At 40.0% G+C, this 19,582-nt stretch overlaps 1 protein-coding gene across 1 annotated transcript in view; it reads left to right on the forward strand.

Moving 5' to 3' along the window:
* The window catches only part of abr (ABR activator of RhoGEF and GTPase), a 133,835-nt gene that overhangs the window by 62,553 nt on the left and 51,700 nt on the right, over positions 1–19,582 (forward strand). The window contains 8 exon segments of the mRNA XM_063894530.1: positions 1,193–1,291; positions 3,184–3,369; positions 8,199–8,306; positions 9,615–9,675; positions 14,978–15,030; positions 15,701–15,841; positions 16,843–16,964; positions 19,104–19,272. Coding sequence (XP_063750600.1) covers positions 1,193–1,291; positions 3,184–3,369; positions 8,199–8,306; positions 9,615–9,675; positions 14,978–15,030; positions 15,701–15,841; positions 16,843–16,964; positions 19,104–19,272 — 939 coding nt within the window.

Below are 19,582 nucleotides of genomic sequence, written 5' to 3' on the forward strand. Positions count from 1 at the left end.
TCATTTATTTAAAGCCGCCTTGGGGGTTTTGTTTTTCAGTCTCATTTGTTTATCTGCAGGATTAACAGAAAACTAGTGGCCCTATTTTCCTAAAACTTGGCAGACGGGTCTATCAAGGGCCAAGGAAGAACCCAGTACATTTGGAATTGAATCAGTGGGCGAATACACAACAAAACACAAAATATAAGCAACATAATACATATTTTGTTATTAAAAAAAAACACTAGTTTACATGACGCCTCCTCAAGTAACATAATTAGTCTACCATACAGTTGGTGGTCCAAAAATACTGTCAACAACCTGTTAACCATTATTATTACTATTGTTCTGAATCAGATGTACAGGCATCCATACTCGCATGAATATTAAAAATAAACGTCACTCATGTAGTCCAATTATTTGGTCTCTATGCGTTCTTTTAAGTGATCCAACAAAAGTACAACATTTGAAGATCCCTTTAATCCAGTTTATATTTAGCTCTTTAATAAAATGTTTAAACGCAATCATTTTTACGTGAGGTTTATAGTCTACAATACAATAGTTACACCAAAAAATGATGAATCACACGAATGAACATCAGGTGGTTTGGATGCGATAAAATACCCCAAGGTTTGAAGTGAAGGTCTGTCTGACTTAACGGTATGTTTTTCTGCTCTGTGCCCATTTCATGCTGGGATAATAAAACACATTCACAGTAAGGATGCCAAACATTTCACCTCAGATGAACTGTCTTTAGCTCACTGCTTGCAGCTACGTGTCTCACCTCTTCCTCTATGGAGTATTCTTTCCCGAACTACTGTTTTCCGTCCTATAGGGATAACAGTGTTAGTGTGTCTTGTTTTCTCTAACTCCTTAATGTTCCCAAAACACAATTAGGGTGGTAACTTCCCTGATATTAAAATAAAACACTGCCTGGAAGCACCAGGAGAATTTCCCGCAGAGGAAGCAAGCCATTTACATGTTTTACACTAGCTTCAATTCCCCAAAAACTGCTACGCACTTCTGATGTGCCAGTTCAAATCTCCTGTTAACCTGAAGTGGCGACTGCAGGAAATGAGTCATGGCTCTGTGATGTGGCGCTGGTTAGAAATTATTCCTGGATTTAAGTTATTTTAGCCAAGTGTGTGTATGTGTGAATTGTTAACCTTTAGGTGTTATAGGTTATTACAATTATATGTGTTTTATCCTGCAGGGAGACATAGAGAAAGGACTGGAAATGAAGAAACTGGTGCTGTCTGGTTTCCTGGCCAGCGAGGAGATCTACATAAACCAGCTTGAGGCCCTGCTACTGGTGAGACACACAAACAGAAACACACACATCAAAAACACACTCCAAAAACCATAGATTGGAGAGAAAATCATTTCAGTTTCTGACACAGAACCTTGTTTAGTATGTTAAGGCTCATGTAGGTGCATGCATGTTGCAGTGCTGCTGTTTTGTTTACTGTGACAACACAATTAGTGGTTAATGGTCAAACTCAAAGCAGGCCCGCAGTTACACAGCTTCCTGGAACAAGTACTGAACATGCTTCCCCAAAGCTAAGCTACTATGTCATATCCTGTCACTATCACTATCTGGTGCACAGTTAGTTTGACATCAAACTCTAAAATTGTTAAAGGACTTCCACTACTACATCACAAAAAGCTTTATTAAGCAGTCAACTATATATACAGAACATTTTCCACTAATACTAGTAGAAATCTAATCCAACTCTCAGTTCCTTCTCTTTCAACTCACAATGACACAATAAGTCATTATTCGATTCAACCGATAAAGAATTTGTTAATTTTTCTCCTCCCGTTATTCAGTTGTTTAGAAAAAGTCTTAAGCACACATCATGATCGCACATGTGTATATGATTTGCCCTCTTTATATGTTATATATATTTTATCTGTAAGCCAAGCTCTATTTATCATTTATGTATCAGGTTAGAGTCAGGCAATCAAGTCACTTGGCCAATCATTTTTATCCCAATAATTGTAATTGACCATGTGTAAATCACAACCATTACCTACTAACAAGCGGGAAAGTGTTGGATTGTGTATGTAACCCTCTACGTTAACCCTCAGATGATACTGGTGAATATAACCAGATCTCTGGATGCTGGTGTTGATATCCGAAAGCTAGCGTTAAATAATTCTTGGTTCTTTTGTTATAACGGCAGACTGCTGTAAATTACATTCAGACACACACTTAAATACACCACATCACTGTGCTTCTAAGAGACATTTAATTCTTCTCTCTAGCCAAAGGAACAACAGATGTAAAAATGCCATTCTCTAGTTTTAGACGCTCACTAGACTAGACTATAGATGGAACTCAGGCATCATTTAATTCTGGGACAATACTTTCAAGATGAGATACAATAACTTAATTTTATCATCAGCGTGCATCATGTAACATTTCCTGGCTGATAGTCCTTCAAATGACACTGATATGGATAAGGGCTTCAAGTTTTAGTGAGATGTTGAATATCACTTTGTTAAGGTGCTCCGGCTTTTATTCTGTACTGAGCTGGGGATTCGCCATTTAATTACATACATTTCCCCAGAATGGCATTGGGCAGCACAGATAACAGTACATACTCACAGAAGTAGTTATTAATAGTCACTACTTAGATATTACCTTCACATAAGTTAATCCATAATCACATGATGTAACATAAATTCCCTCCTTGTAACATTAATGTGACATGGATAGAATTTATGTTTCCATGACGTGAAAGTGTTTTTCCTATTCACTCTAATTGAGGACACCCCCCCAGCATATCCCCTCCACACTTCTGTGAATAAGTGAGTGGGCTTACGATCTGATTCGTCAGAAACTGCTCTGACGATTACAGTCCCCCAATGGCAGAGCAGACAGGCTAAGATTACGTGCTTATCACTGGGTGACACACACTGTAGCACCAGATCTGAAAGTTTCCGTTCAGACGCTGGCCCAATTAGGCCATCGACCGGCCAAGTAGCTGCCCAAATTGTACTCGCTATCAAAGCATGCTCCTAAATTAGACACCACTTCAAGCCAATGCTTATCACTTTGAACATGACACAAATATAGGAAAACTTTTCAAAGTTACACAAAATAATTTAGCTCTAGTGTGATGCTTCTCCCTATATTTACTGTAGATAATCTCTTTTGTGAAAAATACTAACAGTTCACTTCTGTCTGTGATCAAACAGCCCATGCGACCTCTGAAAGCCACAGCCACAACATCCCAGCCCGTCCTCACCATCCAGCAGGTCGAGACCATCTTCTACAAAATCCAGGAAATCTTTGAGATCCACAAGGAATTCTACGACGCCCTCCTACCCAACATCCAGCAGTGGGACGAGAAGGTCACCGTGGGGCATTTGTTCCAGAAGCTGGTGAGTTGTGGGGACTGAAACTACAGAGTGTGGGCCTTTCCCCCCCCCCCCTCTTTCCATCATTTGCAGGGTACATGTAAATGACATGATAATCGTCTGACTCACATTCACTCTTCTAAATTACAGTGAGTGTGTGTGCCCTCCCCCGAGTCTGAAAAGTTGCAGCCTCCATTCTGTAAAGCCATCATAATTGCGCTGGATTATGTTGCCTGCTCTCAGTAGATAATGTAACTACATCATTGTTATGGGTGTGCATGTGTCTGTGTATACAATTAGCAAGGCTCCAGGCCTCAGCTTGTCTCAAACTCAGCAAGCCCTCCCTCTGTGTTGCATCATTGCATTGGCAGATTTGCAGTGGATAATGCAATTTGAACAGGGCTCCTCGGCACATAACATACTGTAAAAGCTGCTTGCATGTTTGTGCGTGTCTCTTTTAGATACTCATTACATTTCATTGGCATAGAAAGGCTGATGCAACATGCTGAAATGGAGACTCTCAGCTGATGGATGAAAAATATATAAAATTAATAATGACTTCAGTGGCCATTTTCAACATTTGAATGTCCATAGCTGTATGATGTGAAGAAATGAAACACTGGCACACTGTGTCCTGTTTACCCCGGCCACGTCTCACTGTGTGTGGGCGCGAACAGGATATTGTGCTTTATAATTTCCCTGGACTGGAAACTCGACAGACAAACTGTCCATTTAGGAAAGTGTCAGTGACCTACTGTAAGCCTTTTTTAGTAACAAGGTTAAGCTCTTAAGGCACATTTCCAAGGGATCAGTAATACAAAACAACACATTTATTTTTATTGAATTATGGTTATATGCAATATAATCGTTAATAACAAGGTAAGGCTGTTCTTGCCTAAATAAATCCCTAGTTTACTAAATCATCATATTTTGTTCACTAATACTTTACATGATTTAATCATCAGATCTGTAAAACTGAGTGTCTCCACAATAAGAAATGCAAAAGCAGTTTAAATACTTTCCTAGCATCATTCCACAGCAATACTTATCAAGTGTCATTAAACAATAACCAGATAAAGATGCTAAACTGATGTCGGGTCAGAGATTAAATATGTCCATTGTTCAGCTCGCACAATGTTTTTGGATCTTAGAAGATGTCATTGATTGTTGCTAATGAGCTGTGATTCAATCACATGCCCATCATGTGAGATCCTGTGTGACAAGTCATGATCACACTTTTGTTTTGACTAGAGCACAGCTAGAAGTGTAATGCCAGCTCAGACAAACATCAAATACAGTACCATGACTAAACAACTGGGTTTAGGTCCAGAGGACATAAATAAACGAGAGTCTGCAGCCTAACATTAGCATGCCAACATGCTTACAATGACAATGGGGCTAGCATGTGTTGATAGACCATGCCACTGATTATAATACAAAAGCAAATGTCTACTAACCACAATACCATAATACACACATTAAAGTTATAGTATTTTATTTTAGTATTAAAGTGAGTGTTAAGAAGAGCAATGCAAGTCTTCAGAAACATATTTAAAAAGCATTTCTTTCGTATCAAAAAGCTGTTTTCCAAAGCTAAACCTTTTCCACTCCAAGGAATTTGATCATTTAGTTGGTCAAATGCAATGCTGGCAGGCAGAGGCTGCAGCTGAGCCCTATTAATGTCCAGAAGAAGGTGAGAGAAGTTGGAACTGCTGCTGGCTTTCATCCTGTTTTCTGTATCTGTGCCTCTATGTTGCTTCAGTGGCCTCCATGCTGCGGACAAGAATCATTAGGGAGTGAAGCAGCTAGTTACCCTGCCATCTGCACCCTCACACTACGGCTGACTAAATGTTTAGCTGCCACATGACACGCTCATGTACGCACATATAAGCAGCACAGATGGGAGCTGATGACTACACTAATAGGTGACACTTGGTTGTGCGACTCCTGGGGTCCACAGGGAGGAGAGGGTAGAGAAGGCCCTGAAACTAGAAAAAAGAATAACATTTCTACATGAGAGCTCTGCTCCTTTACGCTGCTGCTAAATACAAGCTAATATACCATTATCAGTCGGTCTTCCCGAGTGGCTAACACATTTCAAAGCTGTACAAAACCAAATAACTTATGTATATAGAATATAGAAAAATAGTCCAACATTCATAAAGTTACAATTCAAAACGGGAAATATTCCAACAAAGAGAAACTAGATTGAATTGGATGAATTAGGAACCTGACTACATATTCAATGCTAACCTTTGGTATGTTTTCATCAAATGCTACCTAGCTAGCTTGCTAACCATAGTCTCTTTGGTAACCTGTTTTCAACACATACAGTATGAGCAGCTCCAGCAGCCGCTAGCTAACTTAGCTTTTCTTTAATCACTAATTCCTAATACTGATGGCATGACATAATACTGATGATTTACTTAGTTATGCAAGCCGGGTTGTGGTATTTATCTGTCAAAACAAAAATGGTACAGTCTGACAAACCTTTTTACATTTAAAGTTGAGAAAATGTTATGGTATGAGAAGAGTGCTTATATCAGAAGTCATTAACCTGAGCATAAACCTTCATTTAGACTTCAATTTTAAATCCAAACATCCCAAAGCAGCTTTCTTTCATTTAAGAAATACTAGAAAGCTAAAGCCCTTCCTATCCCAACATTGACATTTTTTTTTAAATGTGGGGAAAAGATGTCAGAGGGTGGCATGATATTTACTAGCACTCATTTTGAGTCAAAGTTGTTTCACTTTGAGCTTTGGATTTATTTATGAATAACGTGTGGTCACAGAGGTGCTGGCACCGTTTGAGAATGAGTATTGTAGTGAAATCTCCCCGGTTTGATTTTAATCTCAACAGTGGTTGTTCACCTGACAATGCTCATAAATTTAGTTCTAACTTCACGGGGGAACAACATATTTCTGCAACGGAAGGCGCTATGGCTCATTGCAGACAGCAGAGTGCTGCACATACTGTACAGCAGCTGTAGTCCAGCATGTGCAGATTACAGATACTGCTAATTACTAAATACTCCTTATGCTGATGTCAGCTGAACTCTTTCAATGCATGTGTTGATTGGTTGGCTGCATTCAGTCTTTTAATATATATTTACTAAAAATGGCAGTTTGTCCTCTTTTACTGATCATAACCATATGATTTGTGCTTTAACACAAAGAGGCTTCCTCTTAAATTAAAATAACAATGTATTGTGTTCAGAGCAGTAGAACTATTTAGAAGATGTTAATAGGACCGTGGTTTTTCCTGCAGCGTTTTGCTGTCAGTGAGGATGTTATAAATCCACAGGAATCTGCCTGAGAGTGTCTCTTTTCTATTCAAGGCTCGAGTACTGTCCCCCCCCCCCCCCCCCCCTCTTTCTGTTTCATACCCCCCTCTTGTTTTCTGCCCCTACATTATTTTTCATGTTCTCTCCCAGAACTCCTCTATCATCAAGGAGTTGTTCTCCTATCTGTTACTTTGACCTGTGATTCTTGACGGTTGAAGTGTAGGTGCTATGCTCGGAGGGGCGTTGCTCAAAGTCCTGCGTCACAGTGACGGATGAACATGAAGGGTTTATACATGAGTGTAAGCAACATGACCATAAATGCCTCTAAAGCTGCACCATATATCAATTTTTAACATCAATATTTTAATGTGTGCTTGTACAATAGTCACATTGCAGAGAGAGATGTCCAGTTAGGCAAATCAACTTACCATACAACTTTTTTTGTGTGCAGGGAGGTTGCTGTTGTTGTTGTTGTTGTTGTTGTTGATCAGAAACAGCTTTCTTATTTATTATTTTCTCAGCACTCTGCTGACTGCATTGAGCCATAGCGCCTTCCGTTGCAGAAATATGTTGTTCCCCCGTGAAGATAAAACTAAATTGCAAAATAAAAAAATGTAACTGTCAAGTTTGCCAATATCGTGCACCTAATGACGTAATTGTGCCTAGTTTGTACTTCCCAGCCAAGCTGCCAAGTCAAAAACCTCTATCTTCGGAAATGTGATCATGCATGCGGATCTTTCCCTTCCATCCAAGGTTTTGGTTTTGACGAGAAGAAGTCTCCAATTATCCTGACAGATATGCACTGACACTTGTTTGGCTGAGTTATGTGTGTGTAAATCTTTCAGCACTGTGCTATGATGGTTATATCACAAAACCACTGTTGTTTCTTAGTCATCTGTTCCTATAAAGAATATATTGATCCATACAGTCTTCTTTTAAGTGTCATAAGAGGCCGGAAATTTCATGTCTCCTGTCTTGTGCCCAGTTAACCCTCCACTTCACACCCTGAGAGGAAGTGGAATGAGAGGAAATGTAAATACGAGGACAAAGTCGTACTCATTCACTTCATTCAGCTGAAGCCAATCCCAGTGCTTTAATAGAGTGCAGTCAGCTCTTTAGCCCAGCCATTCAAGAATAGCTGTAGCAGGATGCATATTCATGCTCTGCACATACTGTACAGTGCAGCAGAGCGGGCTGTTAATGAGAGAGAAAGTGAATCTGTAACGGTGTGGCACTATGGGAATGTGATCAGCCTGTGTGCATTGACTGTACTGTATGGGTAACTGTGAGCGATCGTTTTGCTGGTGGAGCAAGATGAACTACAGCACTCTCATCTCCATGCTAAATTCTGATGGGACTAGAAATTAATTAACCTGCCAGAGCCGTAACTGAATTTTAATATAATCATGTGACGATATGAATGTAAGTGGTACTGAAGGTGAAGACAAGTTGTTCTCACTTGTGATAGAAGATGTGTTATACAGTCAAGTAGTTAGTCATTATATCTGATTCCTTTTAAACAATTCACATCAAATAGAAAAATCCACTATCTTCTTTTTTCTTTTTCAGGCCAGCCAGTTGGGAGTGTACAAGGCCTTTGTGGACAACTACAAGGTGGCGTTACAGACGGCAGAGAAATGCAGCCAGGCCAACAACCAGTTCCAGAAGATATCGGAAGTAAGTTCATCCTCAAAATAAAAATAAAGGAACTGTTGAAAGGATCTAGGGAAGGAGACAAATATGCAGCAATTTTTTTTATTCTTGGCTTTTTTTTTTGCATTATGAGGATTTGGCAGAGGATGAATGTTCCTGTGTGATGGATTTTAACATCAAAGCATATTTTTAGACAGTATAATTAACATAAACGCAAAACAGGTCAAATCCTTGCTCCCTTACAATACATAACTCATTTTTAGTCGTGAATTATGGGGTAAGAAATCTGTTACTGTGTTAAGGTTTACTTCCTATGAAAGACATAATAGTAAGTGAACGAAACAATAAACCAATCTGTTATTTGTTCCTAAGGGTTGTAAACCATTACGTTAATCTTCTTCAATAACATGAATGAGAAAACTAATGCACATGGAGTGATGGTAGACGGGAAGCTAGGCGAGTGGAAACATCCTCTTTTACACAGGAAGCAGCAGGGTTTACAAGACATGTTGTCTTGTTTTGAGGAACACAATTAAACCCAGTAAACAGATTGATGTATGCTACACCTACATAGGACATTTCAGGACAGATTAGCCTTTCCCTTGACAACAGAAGGCTTTTACTGCACAAAAGCACCACAGTTTATCATCACATATCTCAAGCACGTGGATATATTCAGTATTGGGAGCCGAAATGATGGAGTGGGGGAGCAACTGACATTAACTCAAATCTACATTAAGGTTTAAAAGGCCTACAGAATACAACATGATACGTAGGAATAGGAATTTCTATTTAAACCAAAAGCAGAACTTTCAGCTTTAGGACATGATCATCCCTTTTTGACCTTTTACCACGCCCTGATGGGACACTTACATTGCAGAACTTCCGCAGACTGTATGAAAAGCTACGTACTGTAAACATATATGTGTATGAGTAGCTTACACTCTCTTCCTTTCTTTAATTTTGATCATTTACCCAAACAACGCCCTGTCTTAACACTAATCCGATTACAGAGCACTTACTGAAGCTTGAGTTGTTTTTAAATCAAATCCTGAATAAATATTAATCGGCGACCTTGAGAACCTTGAAAGACGCCTATATAAATCAAATGTATTATTATTATTATTTACCATGTGTGCTGTGGAGGTGTTTTGATGCTTTGAACCATCATTTACTGTGAACTTGTGAAGGGTGCATAGACCCGCCTCCTTCAGCTTGCTGCAGTGACCATATACTTCTATCAGCCTCAATGTGTGTGTGGGCGTGAGAGTGTGGTTGTGTGTGTGTGTATAGTTAATTACATTGATTATTCCACTCCTCTCTGTCTTTCAGAACCTCAAAGTAAAAGGTCCTAAAGACTCCAAAGATTGTACCACAATCGTCACAATGGAGGGTAAGTTGTGTGTGTGTGTGTGTGTGTGTGTGTGTGTGTGTGTGTGTGTGTGTGTGTGTGTGTGTGTGTGTGTGTGTGTGTGTGTGTGTGTGTGTGTGTGTGTGTGTGTGTGTGTGTGTGTGTGTGTGTGTGTGTGTGTGTGTGTGTGTGCGCGCATTGCTTGCTGCTTTAAGACTCCAGTCCTGCCCCTTCTACTTGTGTATGCAGTGGTGGGCTTTGGAAGGCAAACTGGCACGTGTGTGAGCACTTGCGCGCACACACACACAGACTCCCTTTTTCTCTCTGCCTCTCTGCCTGTCTCTCGGCAGGAGAACAGAGTGAGGAGAGGAGATGAGGGACATGGAGGTGCTTCTGGTCCTCAGGTTGTGTTGTAACTGCAAATACGGTAACGTCTGCATGATACGAGCTGCCGCCGTTCGATGTATAGACGACTTGGAGCGTTGTTTTTCCCTTTTTTCTGTCCTTTCTCCTCGAGCCGGGATGTCATCGTCTTTTATTGTACAGTGGATTGATTATCTTTAGTGTTTGCCGTGAAGTTGGGACACTTATAACTAAGCTGTCGGATTGATTCTGGATGTTTGGAGCTTTATAGTGTTCATATATTATCTCTCTGCTTTTCATTTACATGATACATTTGTTTCTTTTGGAGCTTTTGTGTGCTTGCTGAGTGATGATCCTCCGGAGCTATTAGTACTGGCATAATGCAATTATTCATGTCTTTTACCACACACTATGTACACAAGGACAGCTGCTTTTTTGTGTTTGTTTGTGTTTAGAAGCCAGGGCACGTATAGTCTATATAAGGACTGCTGGCCCCTCGTGGACAATACTTATCGCCAGAGGATCGGAAACAAGTCTGATGTGTGTGTGTCAGGGAATGAGTGTGTGTCATAGGGAGTTGGTAGATGCTTACAAGCCTTCTTTCTGCAGGGAAAGAATGAAATGTTTGAATTGTATGTGGCTTTGTGTGTGTGTGTGTGTGTGTGTGTGTGTGTGTGTGTGTGTGTGTGTGTGTGTGTGTGTGTGTGTGTGTGTGTGTGTGTGTGTGTGTGTGTGTGTGTGTGTGTGTGTGTGTGTGTGTGTGTGTGTGTGTGTGTGTGTGTGTGTGTGTGTGTGTGTGTGTGTGTGTGTGTGTGTGTGTGTGTGTTTGTGTCAATTGTCAGCATCATGTACCTGTGAACCTGTCTGTTAATCTATGCAGCGTAAATGAGGAAGAACATGCTGGAGGTTTTAATCACATTATTTTCTCGTCTTTACCGCTGAGGCTCAATGATCGCATACTGTAATATTGGATTGCTGTACTACCAGGTTGCTATGGTGGTTAAATAGCATGACGCTTGTGTATTATGCCCTCAACAATCAGTGTTTGGCAGCACTCAGGGGCAGCTGTTCTGATTAGAGTCTGTATCACATCTCCTTAATTACCTGGCGAGGGATTCCTCCACCTCAACAATTTTCTGTTCCCTCCATATTTCTGTTCTCGTGCTTTCTTCCAAAGTCCTTTCTTCTATGGGTGTAGATCTTTTGATATTTTATGATTAAATGACTTAATCTCCTCTATTCTGCAGTGGCTAATGATGGCATGTGACAGAGGAGCATGTGTGTAATGTTACGGAGTTGTTATATTTATATGGAAGTTGTATCAACGCAATAATGTTAAAACAAAAAAAGTCAAATTAAGAGAAAACGTGAGAAAAAAAGTCTAACAATTTGTACTATTTTGGAAAGTAATGTCAATATTTCTCAATTTCTAGTGACTTAAATAACACCACTTTATACTAAAACATGAACATGCTTGCTGTTCCGTTATTCAAATTGGTAGTCTTAAGCTAGCTACCTTTTAATTTCTCAAACATTTCAAAAATGAATTCCAACAAATTAATGCTGTAAAAGTTCTCAACAAATCACTCAATGATCGTTGACACAATTTTGACTTGGTGTGTAGGATTTTGTTTAAAAAAGCATTTCTCTGAACAATTAGCCCTTTAGGACTTTTTCCCGTACTCATCCACCGTCCTTCCATGCGATTTAATTGGACTCCAGCCAAATGAATTGCAGTTTTGTGTGTTTTCCTTATTGAAAAAAGTCAATTTGTCCAGCCTGTTTACATACTGTATAGCTCACTGTTATCTGCCTAGAACCTCTTAATGAATTGATGCAAATGGCGACACAAGTACTACATCAAATAGCATCTGACATCCATTGTTACATGTAAATGGGGACTGAACCCCTCCACACTATCTACTTTCTTAATCGGTGCCTGCCCTCTACCTATCTGTCACTCTGCCTTCTTCCTTTCCCTCTCCTATCACTCAAGTTGTGTCCTTGTCTGCCTCCGTCACGGCTGTTGCTTAACGTTGCAGACTGAGTTTCTTTCCAAATGAAAGCTGGCAGTCCCTGTGTCTTCGCTGTGTACCCCTGCAGTGTGGTGCTGTTTAAAGTCTATCCCTTCCTTATCAAAGATGATCAATCCGTCCTTCAGCCAAGTCGTCAGGGCGACCTTGAGAGCGGGACCAATCAGAGTCACCGACTTCCAATAATCCGCCTCTCTCTGTCTTCTCATCCCCTCACGTCCTGACTCCTGACTGGACTGTGAACCTCTCTGTTATTGAGCTTTCTCTTCCAGACTATCTCAGCATCTATTGGATGGATTGCTATGAGATTTTTGGACTGAGTAATGGTCGTTAAAGGAAGAATCATACAGACTTTTGGTAATCCCCTAACTTTTTATCTAATGCTGTCAAAAGGTCAAACATTTTCTCAACACTTCTGTTTTTGACCACATAGGTTCCAAGTTGCTGTACATTGTGTTTAGTCTAGGGTTTGTCTGTCCATTTTGTCAGCCGGATAACAGTAAATGTTCTTATCAGGGAAGAACCAATTAGATTTTAGAGGTGGATCCAAATTATGTTTGACTGTTTTACTTTAGTTAACTTTGCTACATAGGGCAACTGTACTGCATGTATGTGCCGTCAGAATCATTCAAATCAGTTGGAAAAATCACATGTCATCACATTACGCACAATAAAATACAACACATGTTCTTTGTAGTTCTCTGAGGAACATTTGAATTAACCATTGGCGTGCTTTAAAGTTAACACCAGCATGTTAGCATTGTCACTGTGACCATGTTAGCATGCTGATATTAGCATTAGGCTAAAAAAGTACCTTTGTTTCTGAGCAGCTAACACAACTGCTTACTCAAAAAGAACCAGGATGCAGTACCATTTTAGACATGCACCAAGCTAAACATACATAATCAATTGTGTTCTTACAGTTCCTTCATATACAAGCAGCTAACATACTAGCACCTAATGTGTACTCAAATGTACTCAACTCACCCCTGGAATTAGCCAAGGTAACCTAAAGTCCCCTACACTTTCCCAAAGTATCTGTATTTGAGTTGAATACAAAGTAGTACGCACATAATTGTGTTGGCAGCCTCTTGTGTTCCATGCAGGTCGAGCTGGATCTCCTCTGGGAGTTGGGGGCATTGGTTCATTGAACCAGGACAAGTAAAGGAGGCCGCATTATTAATGACCAGAGGCTGGATAAACTTCAAAGAGCATCAGCAAGGCCCCTCTAGAAGATTCCCTTTGGTCTTATACAGTTTCTCAGTGTGTGTGTGTGTGTGTGTGTGTGTGTGTGTGTGTTTGAGCATATAGGGGTGTATAGAGTTTAATATGGCAAGCCCGATCTGTAGATCTGAACATGTTCCCTATAGGTTTGTGCTCTGGCCTTTTTCATTTCTTTTAAGGAGATGAAAAAGGCCAGGATGAAGGAGGATGAAGAGTACAGAGAGGGATGAAGAGAGAGAACATGTCTACAGCTGATGGGAGCGATGTTGAATGGTTTAAACAGAAAAGTGTAACATTGGAGGGGAAGCGTATCACAGTGTCTCCCTCTCTGTCTGGGACGACCTGTCCTGCATACAGACCCATCACTTCTCTCTGTTTCACTTGGCTAGATTTTCTTCCCTCCGTTTAAAAATCAGTTGCTTCAAGTCCGCACTATAATAAATGGAGATTAGCTTGATCACTGAGTGGAACATTGTCAGCTGCTTTCCTATATTCAGATGCCCTTGTGGATATGTATTTATTTATTGTATAGCCTCTTCTGAGTTCATGTGCATTATTATATTGCTTGGTGACGCCAGTTGCATTATTATTTTGAGACCTTGAGACATTTTTTGGCATTTCATTACTGTTGTAATCCAGGGCTGACAGAGGGAAGAAAAAGCCCTCTCCTTTAACATCACACCCCCTCTTTTTCATATCTAAATGCGTTTCTTCCCATTCCTCTCTCCCTGGGGGTCCTCTCATCCGCCACCTTGCCTGTCGCCCATCTCCTTGGTGTGATATTTTTTCCCATCTTTCCCTCTGTCTTATCCGTGGGAGTTTATCACCTAGAGCTGTCGTTTATGTCAGATCTGTTCTCACCATCTCGGGAGCAAAGCCGTCCCCAGAGAAACCAGCAGAGTGCGGTGGCGGAGGCTCAAACTCTGATTCTATATATACTGTAGCATACATGCTTTTATGTTTCCATCCATGACTCTCCTAAAGTCCAGCACTTAACAGGAGCATACAAAACTGATCAAAGTACCACAACCAAAACTGTGTCTAGAAAGTGTAAAGAGTTTTGGTCTTCCCTCACATTTTCCTTCCTTTCGTATGATTCTTTTTTAAGTCTGGCGTGATCCCAGCCACCTTACCCAGCATTGCATTTTAAATACTGCTGTGTGTTTTCTATTGGAACACTTTTTTGAAAAATTGCTCTTTGTGGTTTATGTAGGAAGATTTTTCCTTTTGACATGTATTTCTAAACAGCCACAGATTCTTATCTTGTCTCTTGCGATTCATTTCTTGGAGTGGGTATAAAGGAGGGCATGGAGGGGTGACAGCTTGAATTAGAAAGACATTTTAATTGTACTCACAGTAATGATTTGAACAAATAAATTCGACAACGCTTGAAAAATTAAGTGATTGGCCGAAGTTGGTCTGAGACAGAGGCAACACTGAGTAAAAGTTCAGTCAATTCCAAGTCGAGACCAAGACCGATCTCTCATATTGCAACACTGTTTGGTAAACCGTCACTCATACATCATCAGTCGGACCATACAGTAGGTGCCATGTTTCACTCAGTAGCAGCTGAGTGGGAGTGTGTGTCCTTTTCAGAGCCGAGGAACTGTGACCTCCTGTGTGTGTGTGTGAGAGAGAGTGAGTGACTGCGTGTTACTGCGAATTCAGACTTATGTGTACAGGATGCGACACTGACTCAGATCCCTCCTCTTCTCTCCCTACAGCTCTCCTTTACAAGCCAATCGACCGTGTCACCAGAAGCACCCTGGTCCTTCATGTGAGTACAACAAATGGATTTCATCAAAGGATCATTCTCAAAGTCAAAGAACAACAAAAGGGAAAATTAACCAGTAGTAAAAAGTATTTCTATAAGAGGTTATTAGTTGTTTATCACAGCCTATATCTTTTGATCAGTTAAAGTTGGATGTGTCTTGTTATGTGACATGCATGACTAGGTTAGCATGATGCTGTCAGGAAGGCAACATGACCAGAGCATTTGAGGCATGTGTTCCTGAAAAAAACTCTTGTTCGTGTCATCCATGCAAAGTAAAAGTCGGTGAAAATTGGACGTGTTTGTTTTGGAGGGCAGATCAGAGCTCAGCCTCTGCTGTCCTCTTAATCATACTGCTATACTGATGAAAGCTGCCTCAATAAAGACAGGGAAATTAGATTTTCAGAGATTACTTAAGTATTCAATAAGAAAGCTGTGTATGTGCAGTTCAATTACCTTTTTAATGAGAAGATCAAATGCAATCAGAACTTCTGCTTATGCGAGGATGGGTTTTTGTAACGAAGTGGAAATGGAATTTGTATGAGGACTGTTGGACATTATTAGGCAAGGCAAGTTTATTTATATAGCATGAAGCAATTCAAAGTGCTTCCATAAACAATTCTTTCTGACATTTTATGTAACAGCAAAAATAATTGAGTTTGTTTGTGTGTTGCAGGACCTGCTGAAACACACTCCTAAGGACCACCCGGACTTCCCGCTGCTGCAGGACGCTCTGAGGATATCTCAGAACTTCCTCTCCTCCATCAACGAGGAGATCGACCCTCGCAGGACCGCGGTCACCACTCCCAAAGGAGAGGTGTGTGTGATTATTTATTCATGACTGCACTTTTCACCTTGGAACTGACCTTTTTAATTATCTATAAATAACTTGGGAAAGCCCGCACACACTGCTAGGTTAGTGTACTAAATGTCATAGAAATGTTATAGTTTTTTCTCCAGTACCCCCAGGTTTTTCCTGTTTAAGGGGTCACAGCATTGACTTTGGAGTTCTGTGTTGTGTCATTTGGTGCATGCTGAGTGTGACCCTGGATAGAGGGAAAATAATCAGCTTGTAGGAAAAAGGCAGCCAGTGTTAATAAACTACAGTATAGACTTTATATGCCTCACAGGTGTGTTTAAAATAATCTTCTGCCTGTCTATTCTTTTTTTTTAGTATTAAGTACATTTATGAATCAGCATGAACTCTCTTATATTTAATTTGGCTTTATTTATTGAACACATTTCATACAATGAGAAATACTTTACGAACACGGTTTGTTTTTGAAAATAAGGAATAGGCATTGTGCGTGCCCTTTAGTGATTACGATTGAGCAATTTACCTACTGTCTGTCATTTTCTCACAGCTTCCTCTTGAGCAACGAAGGCTTTGTCAAACATTTTCACATGTGCAGTAATACTACCCAAAACCTTTGATGTGTAAAGGCAGTGGACATCCTCTTTGATGTCTAACAGGCATCTAAGAAATAAGAGCACTGTTCGATTGTCAGGCCTTTAGGAAACACTTGAATAGTATATTTGTCTGCAAAGTGAATGTAGAGCTGATTGGTGAACAGTGGAGTGCTTTGATATTTGATTTGTTCTGAACATCTCTCAATCACCTCAAAGAAACCCATGCCCCATAATTTGAAGGGAGCAGTTAAAATCCAACTGGATATGATTACAAATGCCCTGATCTCCTTGAAAACAACATAATATTTCTTTCTTTCTTTCCAAAAGTCAATGCTGTTGTGTCTTGTTTATCAGCTCTTTGTTTGGGCTTTTTGGGACAACAAAAAGTGACATGAGGTGTTCTCGTAGGCTCGTCAGCTGGTGAAGGACGGCTTCCTGGTGGAAGTGTCGGAAAGCTCCCGGAAGCTTCGGCACGTCTTCGTCTTCACCGATCTGCTGCTCTGTGCCAAGATTAAGAAGACATCTGTGGGGTGAGAACCTCCTCCTCTCTTTTCATAACAATTACTAAACTAAAAGGGTCTCCTTGGCAATGTGGCAAAAATTGTCATCATGGTTATTTTTGCTCAATATAAAGATCATGATTATTTAACGTGATCATTTATTGGCTTTGGAAACTTCATGCATTTACTGCACAAAAAAAAAAAGTCTGTTTTTTGCGTTGAATTTTGAACTTTAAACTATTTTTTTATTGATTAAAAAAATACAAAAGGAATTAAAAAAATACAATTTAATACTATATTTACATTTAAATATATAATTTTCAAATAAACAAATAAGATAATCTGAGTCGTAGTGCACTTCCCCGACCTACTGAAGTTCTCTAAACATATTCTCAATATTTTGAGGAACTATATTCTTCCAGTCAGGCTCAATGAACCTTTATTTCTATTGTCCTGTTTTCATGACAGGCGAAGACGACAACATTTTGAATAAAAATAACGATGTTATTAATCTCCCGACCCTGACTTAAATGTCCCCTTTCTTAGTTTCTTTCTGTATGTCAGTCATTCTGCACTCTACATCAGCATGTCAACCCCCAACAGTGAAGGATGAACTACAGAGTGTCCTGGCTCCTCAAAGCAGGAGAACTTTTTGAAGCCTCTATAACAACAAAAAGGCTCTGGGCATTTTGCCTGATATTTTTGACAGTGTAGGAGAATAAAAAGCTAGGATAAAGGTATTATTCAAGAAAATGTGTACACACAGGCAGAGGGTTGTTGAGCTGAAGTTAGGAGAGGACACAAACAGTGGGGTTGTGTGTGTGTGTGTGTGGCTTGACACATGTCCATAGATTAAGCATCACTTTAACCAGATTGCCTGTCGCTTGCCTCGTCAGCACAGCTGTTAGTCTGATTGGATCTTACTCTGGTTCACATTCACCGTTTGTCTGTGTCATTCTCAGCTACCCCCTCGCTTGGACACATAGGGTTCCCATAACTACCAGAAGTGTAAATTGAATCATTATGGTCTGGTTACCACACACACACACACACACACACACACACACACACACACACACACACAGTTAGAGCAGCACAGCCATGCAGGGAGTCGGTCACCTTGGGATAATTCACGGAGGAACCCTGAATCCCAATTTATGATTATCTCCATTGTGGAATATTATATTGAATCTGCCGCCACATGTTCCACTTCCTGAGACCACAATCAATCTTTATTTATATTCCACCCTTGCTATTGTTACTGAAAGCATATGATGATATATTCCTTTTTTTTGATTCAGCTGTGGATTTACTTGAGCTCCTACAAGAGAAAATATGAATAACATAAAAATCAATCATCTGAGTGTCTGTGAAAGGTTTCACAAAAGAAGAGAGCACTGAGGGTGGATAATGGAGGGGGTGAAAAGATGAGAGGATCTGGATGGGCTTTGAGGGGGGGTAAAATAAATCTACTTCAATAGCAAAGAAAGTAAGAACCCATTTTTCCAGTTCAGCTGACAGTAACAGGGAAAGAAAGACCACCTTTTTTTGCAACCTAATTGAAACATAAGAACATGTTGTTTTCCTGTGTGGATTGTCAAACTGCTTAAATTAGCCTTCTGAGAAGGGTGCCTCGCCGGTAATGAGTTGACTGCGCTGGAATGCAAATCAAAGTCTTATTAGTGACGACTCTAATCAATCTTACAGTTTTATAATCTCTGCTGGGCGTGCATAATTTTTCATTAAATTGCGTTATAACAACAAAAACAATAACAGGGTGAACATTATTTCCTCTTTTGAAGCATTCTGATCAAATTAGTCCTGAGTAAATGTGGTTATTACAATTGGCTAAATCCTTTCATTTGTAAGTCTGGCTGGATATTTCATGTTCTTTCTTCTTTTTATATAACATTGTGAATATGTGAACATTTGTAATGATGTATGTTTATTACAGTAAGTCTTTACCATGGTGCAGTCACAAATAGGAATTCTTTATACAAATTAGACCAGCTACTTTCTGTCTGTATATTTGAACAGCTTGTCGTATCCTCAACAGTTTTCTTTGTTCTTAAAAAGGAGTTTATTGTATGATTCTTTGACGGATTGTGTTTCATATCCTCCTTCTCAACCCTTATATTCCCCCTCCTCTCCCGCTCTGTGAACCTTCAGTCGCCATCAGCAGTATGAGTGCAAGTGGTACATCCCTCTGGCGGACCTGACCTTCCAGACCCTGGACGACTCGGACTCTTCGCCCAGCATCCAGGTCCTGCCCGAGCACGAGATCGAGGAGATGAAGATCAAGATCTCAGTCTTAAAGAGTGAGATACAGAAAGAGAAGGTAATCCCCTTTTATTTTATTTCCAAATCATTAGCCAGGTTCCTATTATAAGAGACTAGTGACTCAGGTGGAAGGTTTTGACTCATATATTCCTGGGAAACTCTGATAGCAATCTATTTATTTATCATGGCATACTTACCCATATCAGTGAGTCCTTACTGGAAAACACTGCTTTTGTTTGTCTTATTCATGGTTTAATGCACCAAGTTGGGAAACTCTTGTGAGTGCGTAATATCTCAGGTATCATGAATATATGTTATTACAATAGGCAGTATTCACTTCAGATTTAATTTTACGTTCTATTCATCCT

This window comes from Eleginops maclovinus, chromosome 11 (assembly GCF_036324505.1).
Source record: "Eleginops maclovinus isolate JMC-PN-2008 ecotype Puerto Natales chromosome 11, JC_Emac_rtc_rv5, whole genome shotgun sequence".
Lineage (NCBI taxonomy): Eukaryota > Metazoa > Chordata > Actinopteri > Perciformes > Eleginopidae > Eleginops > Eleginops maclovinus.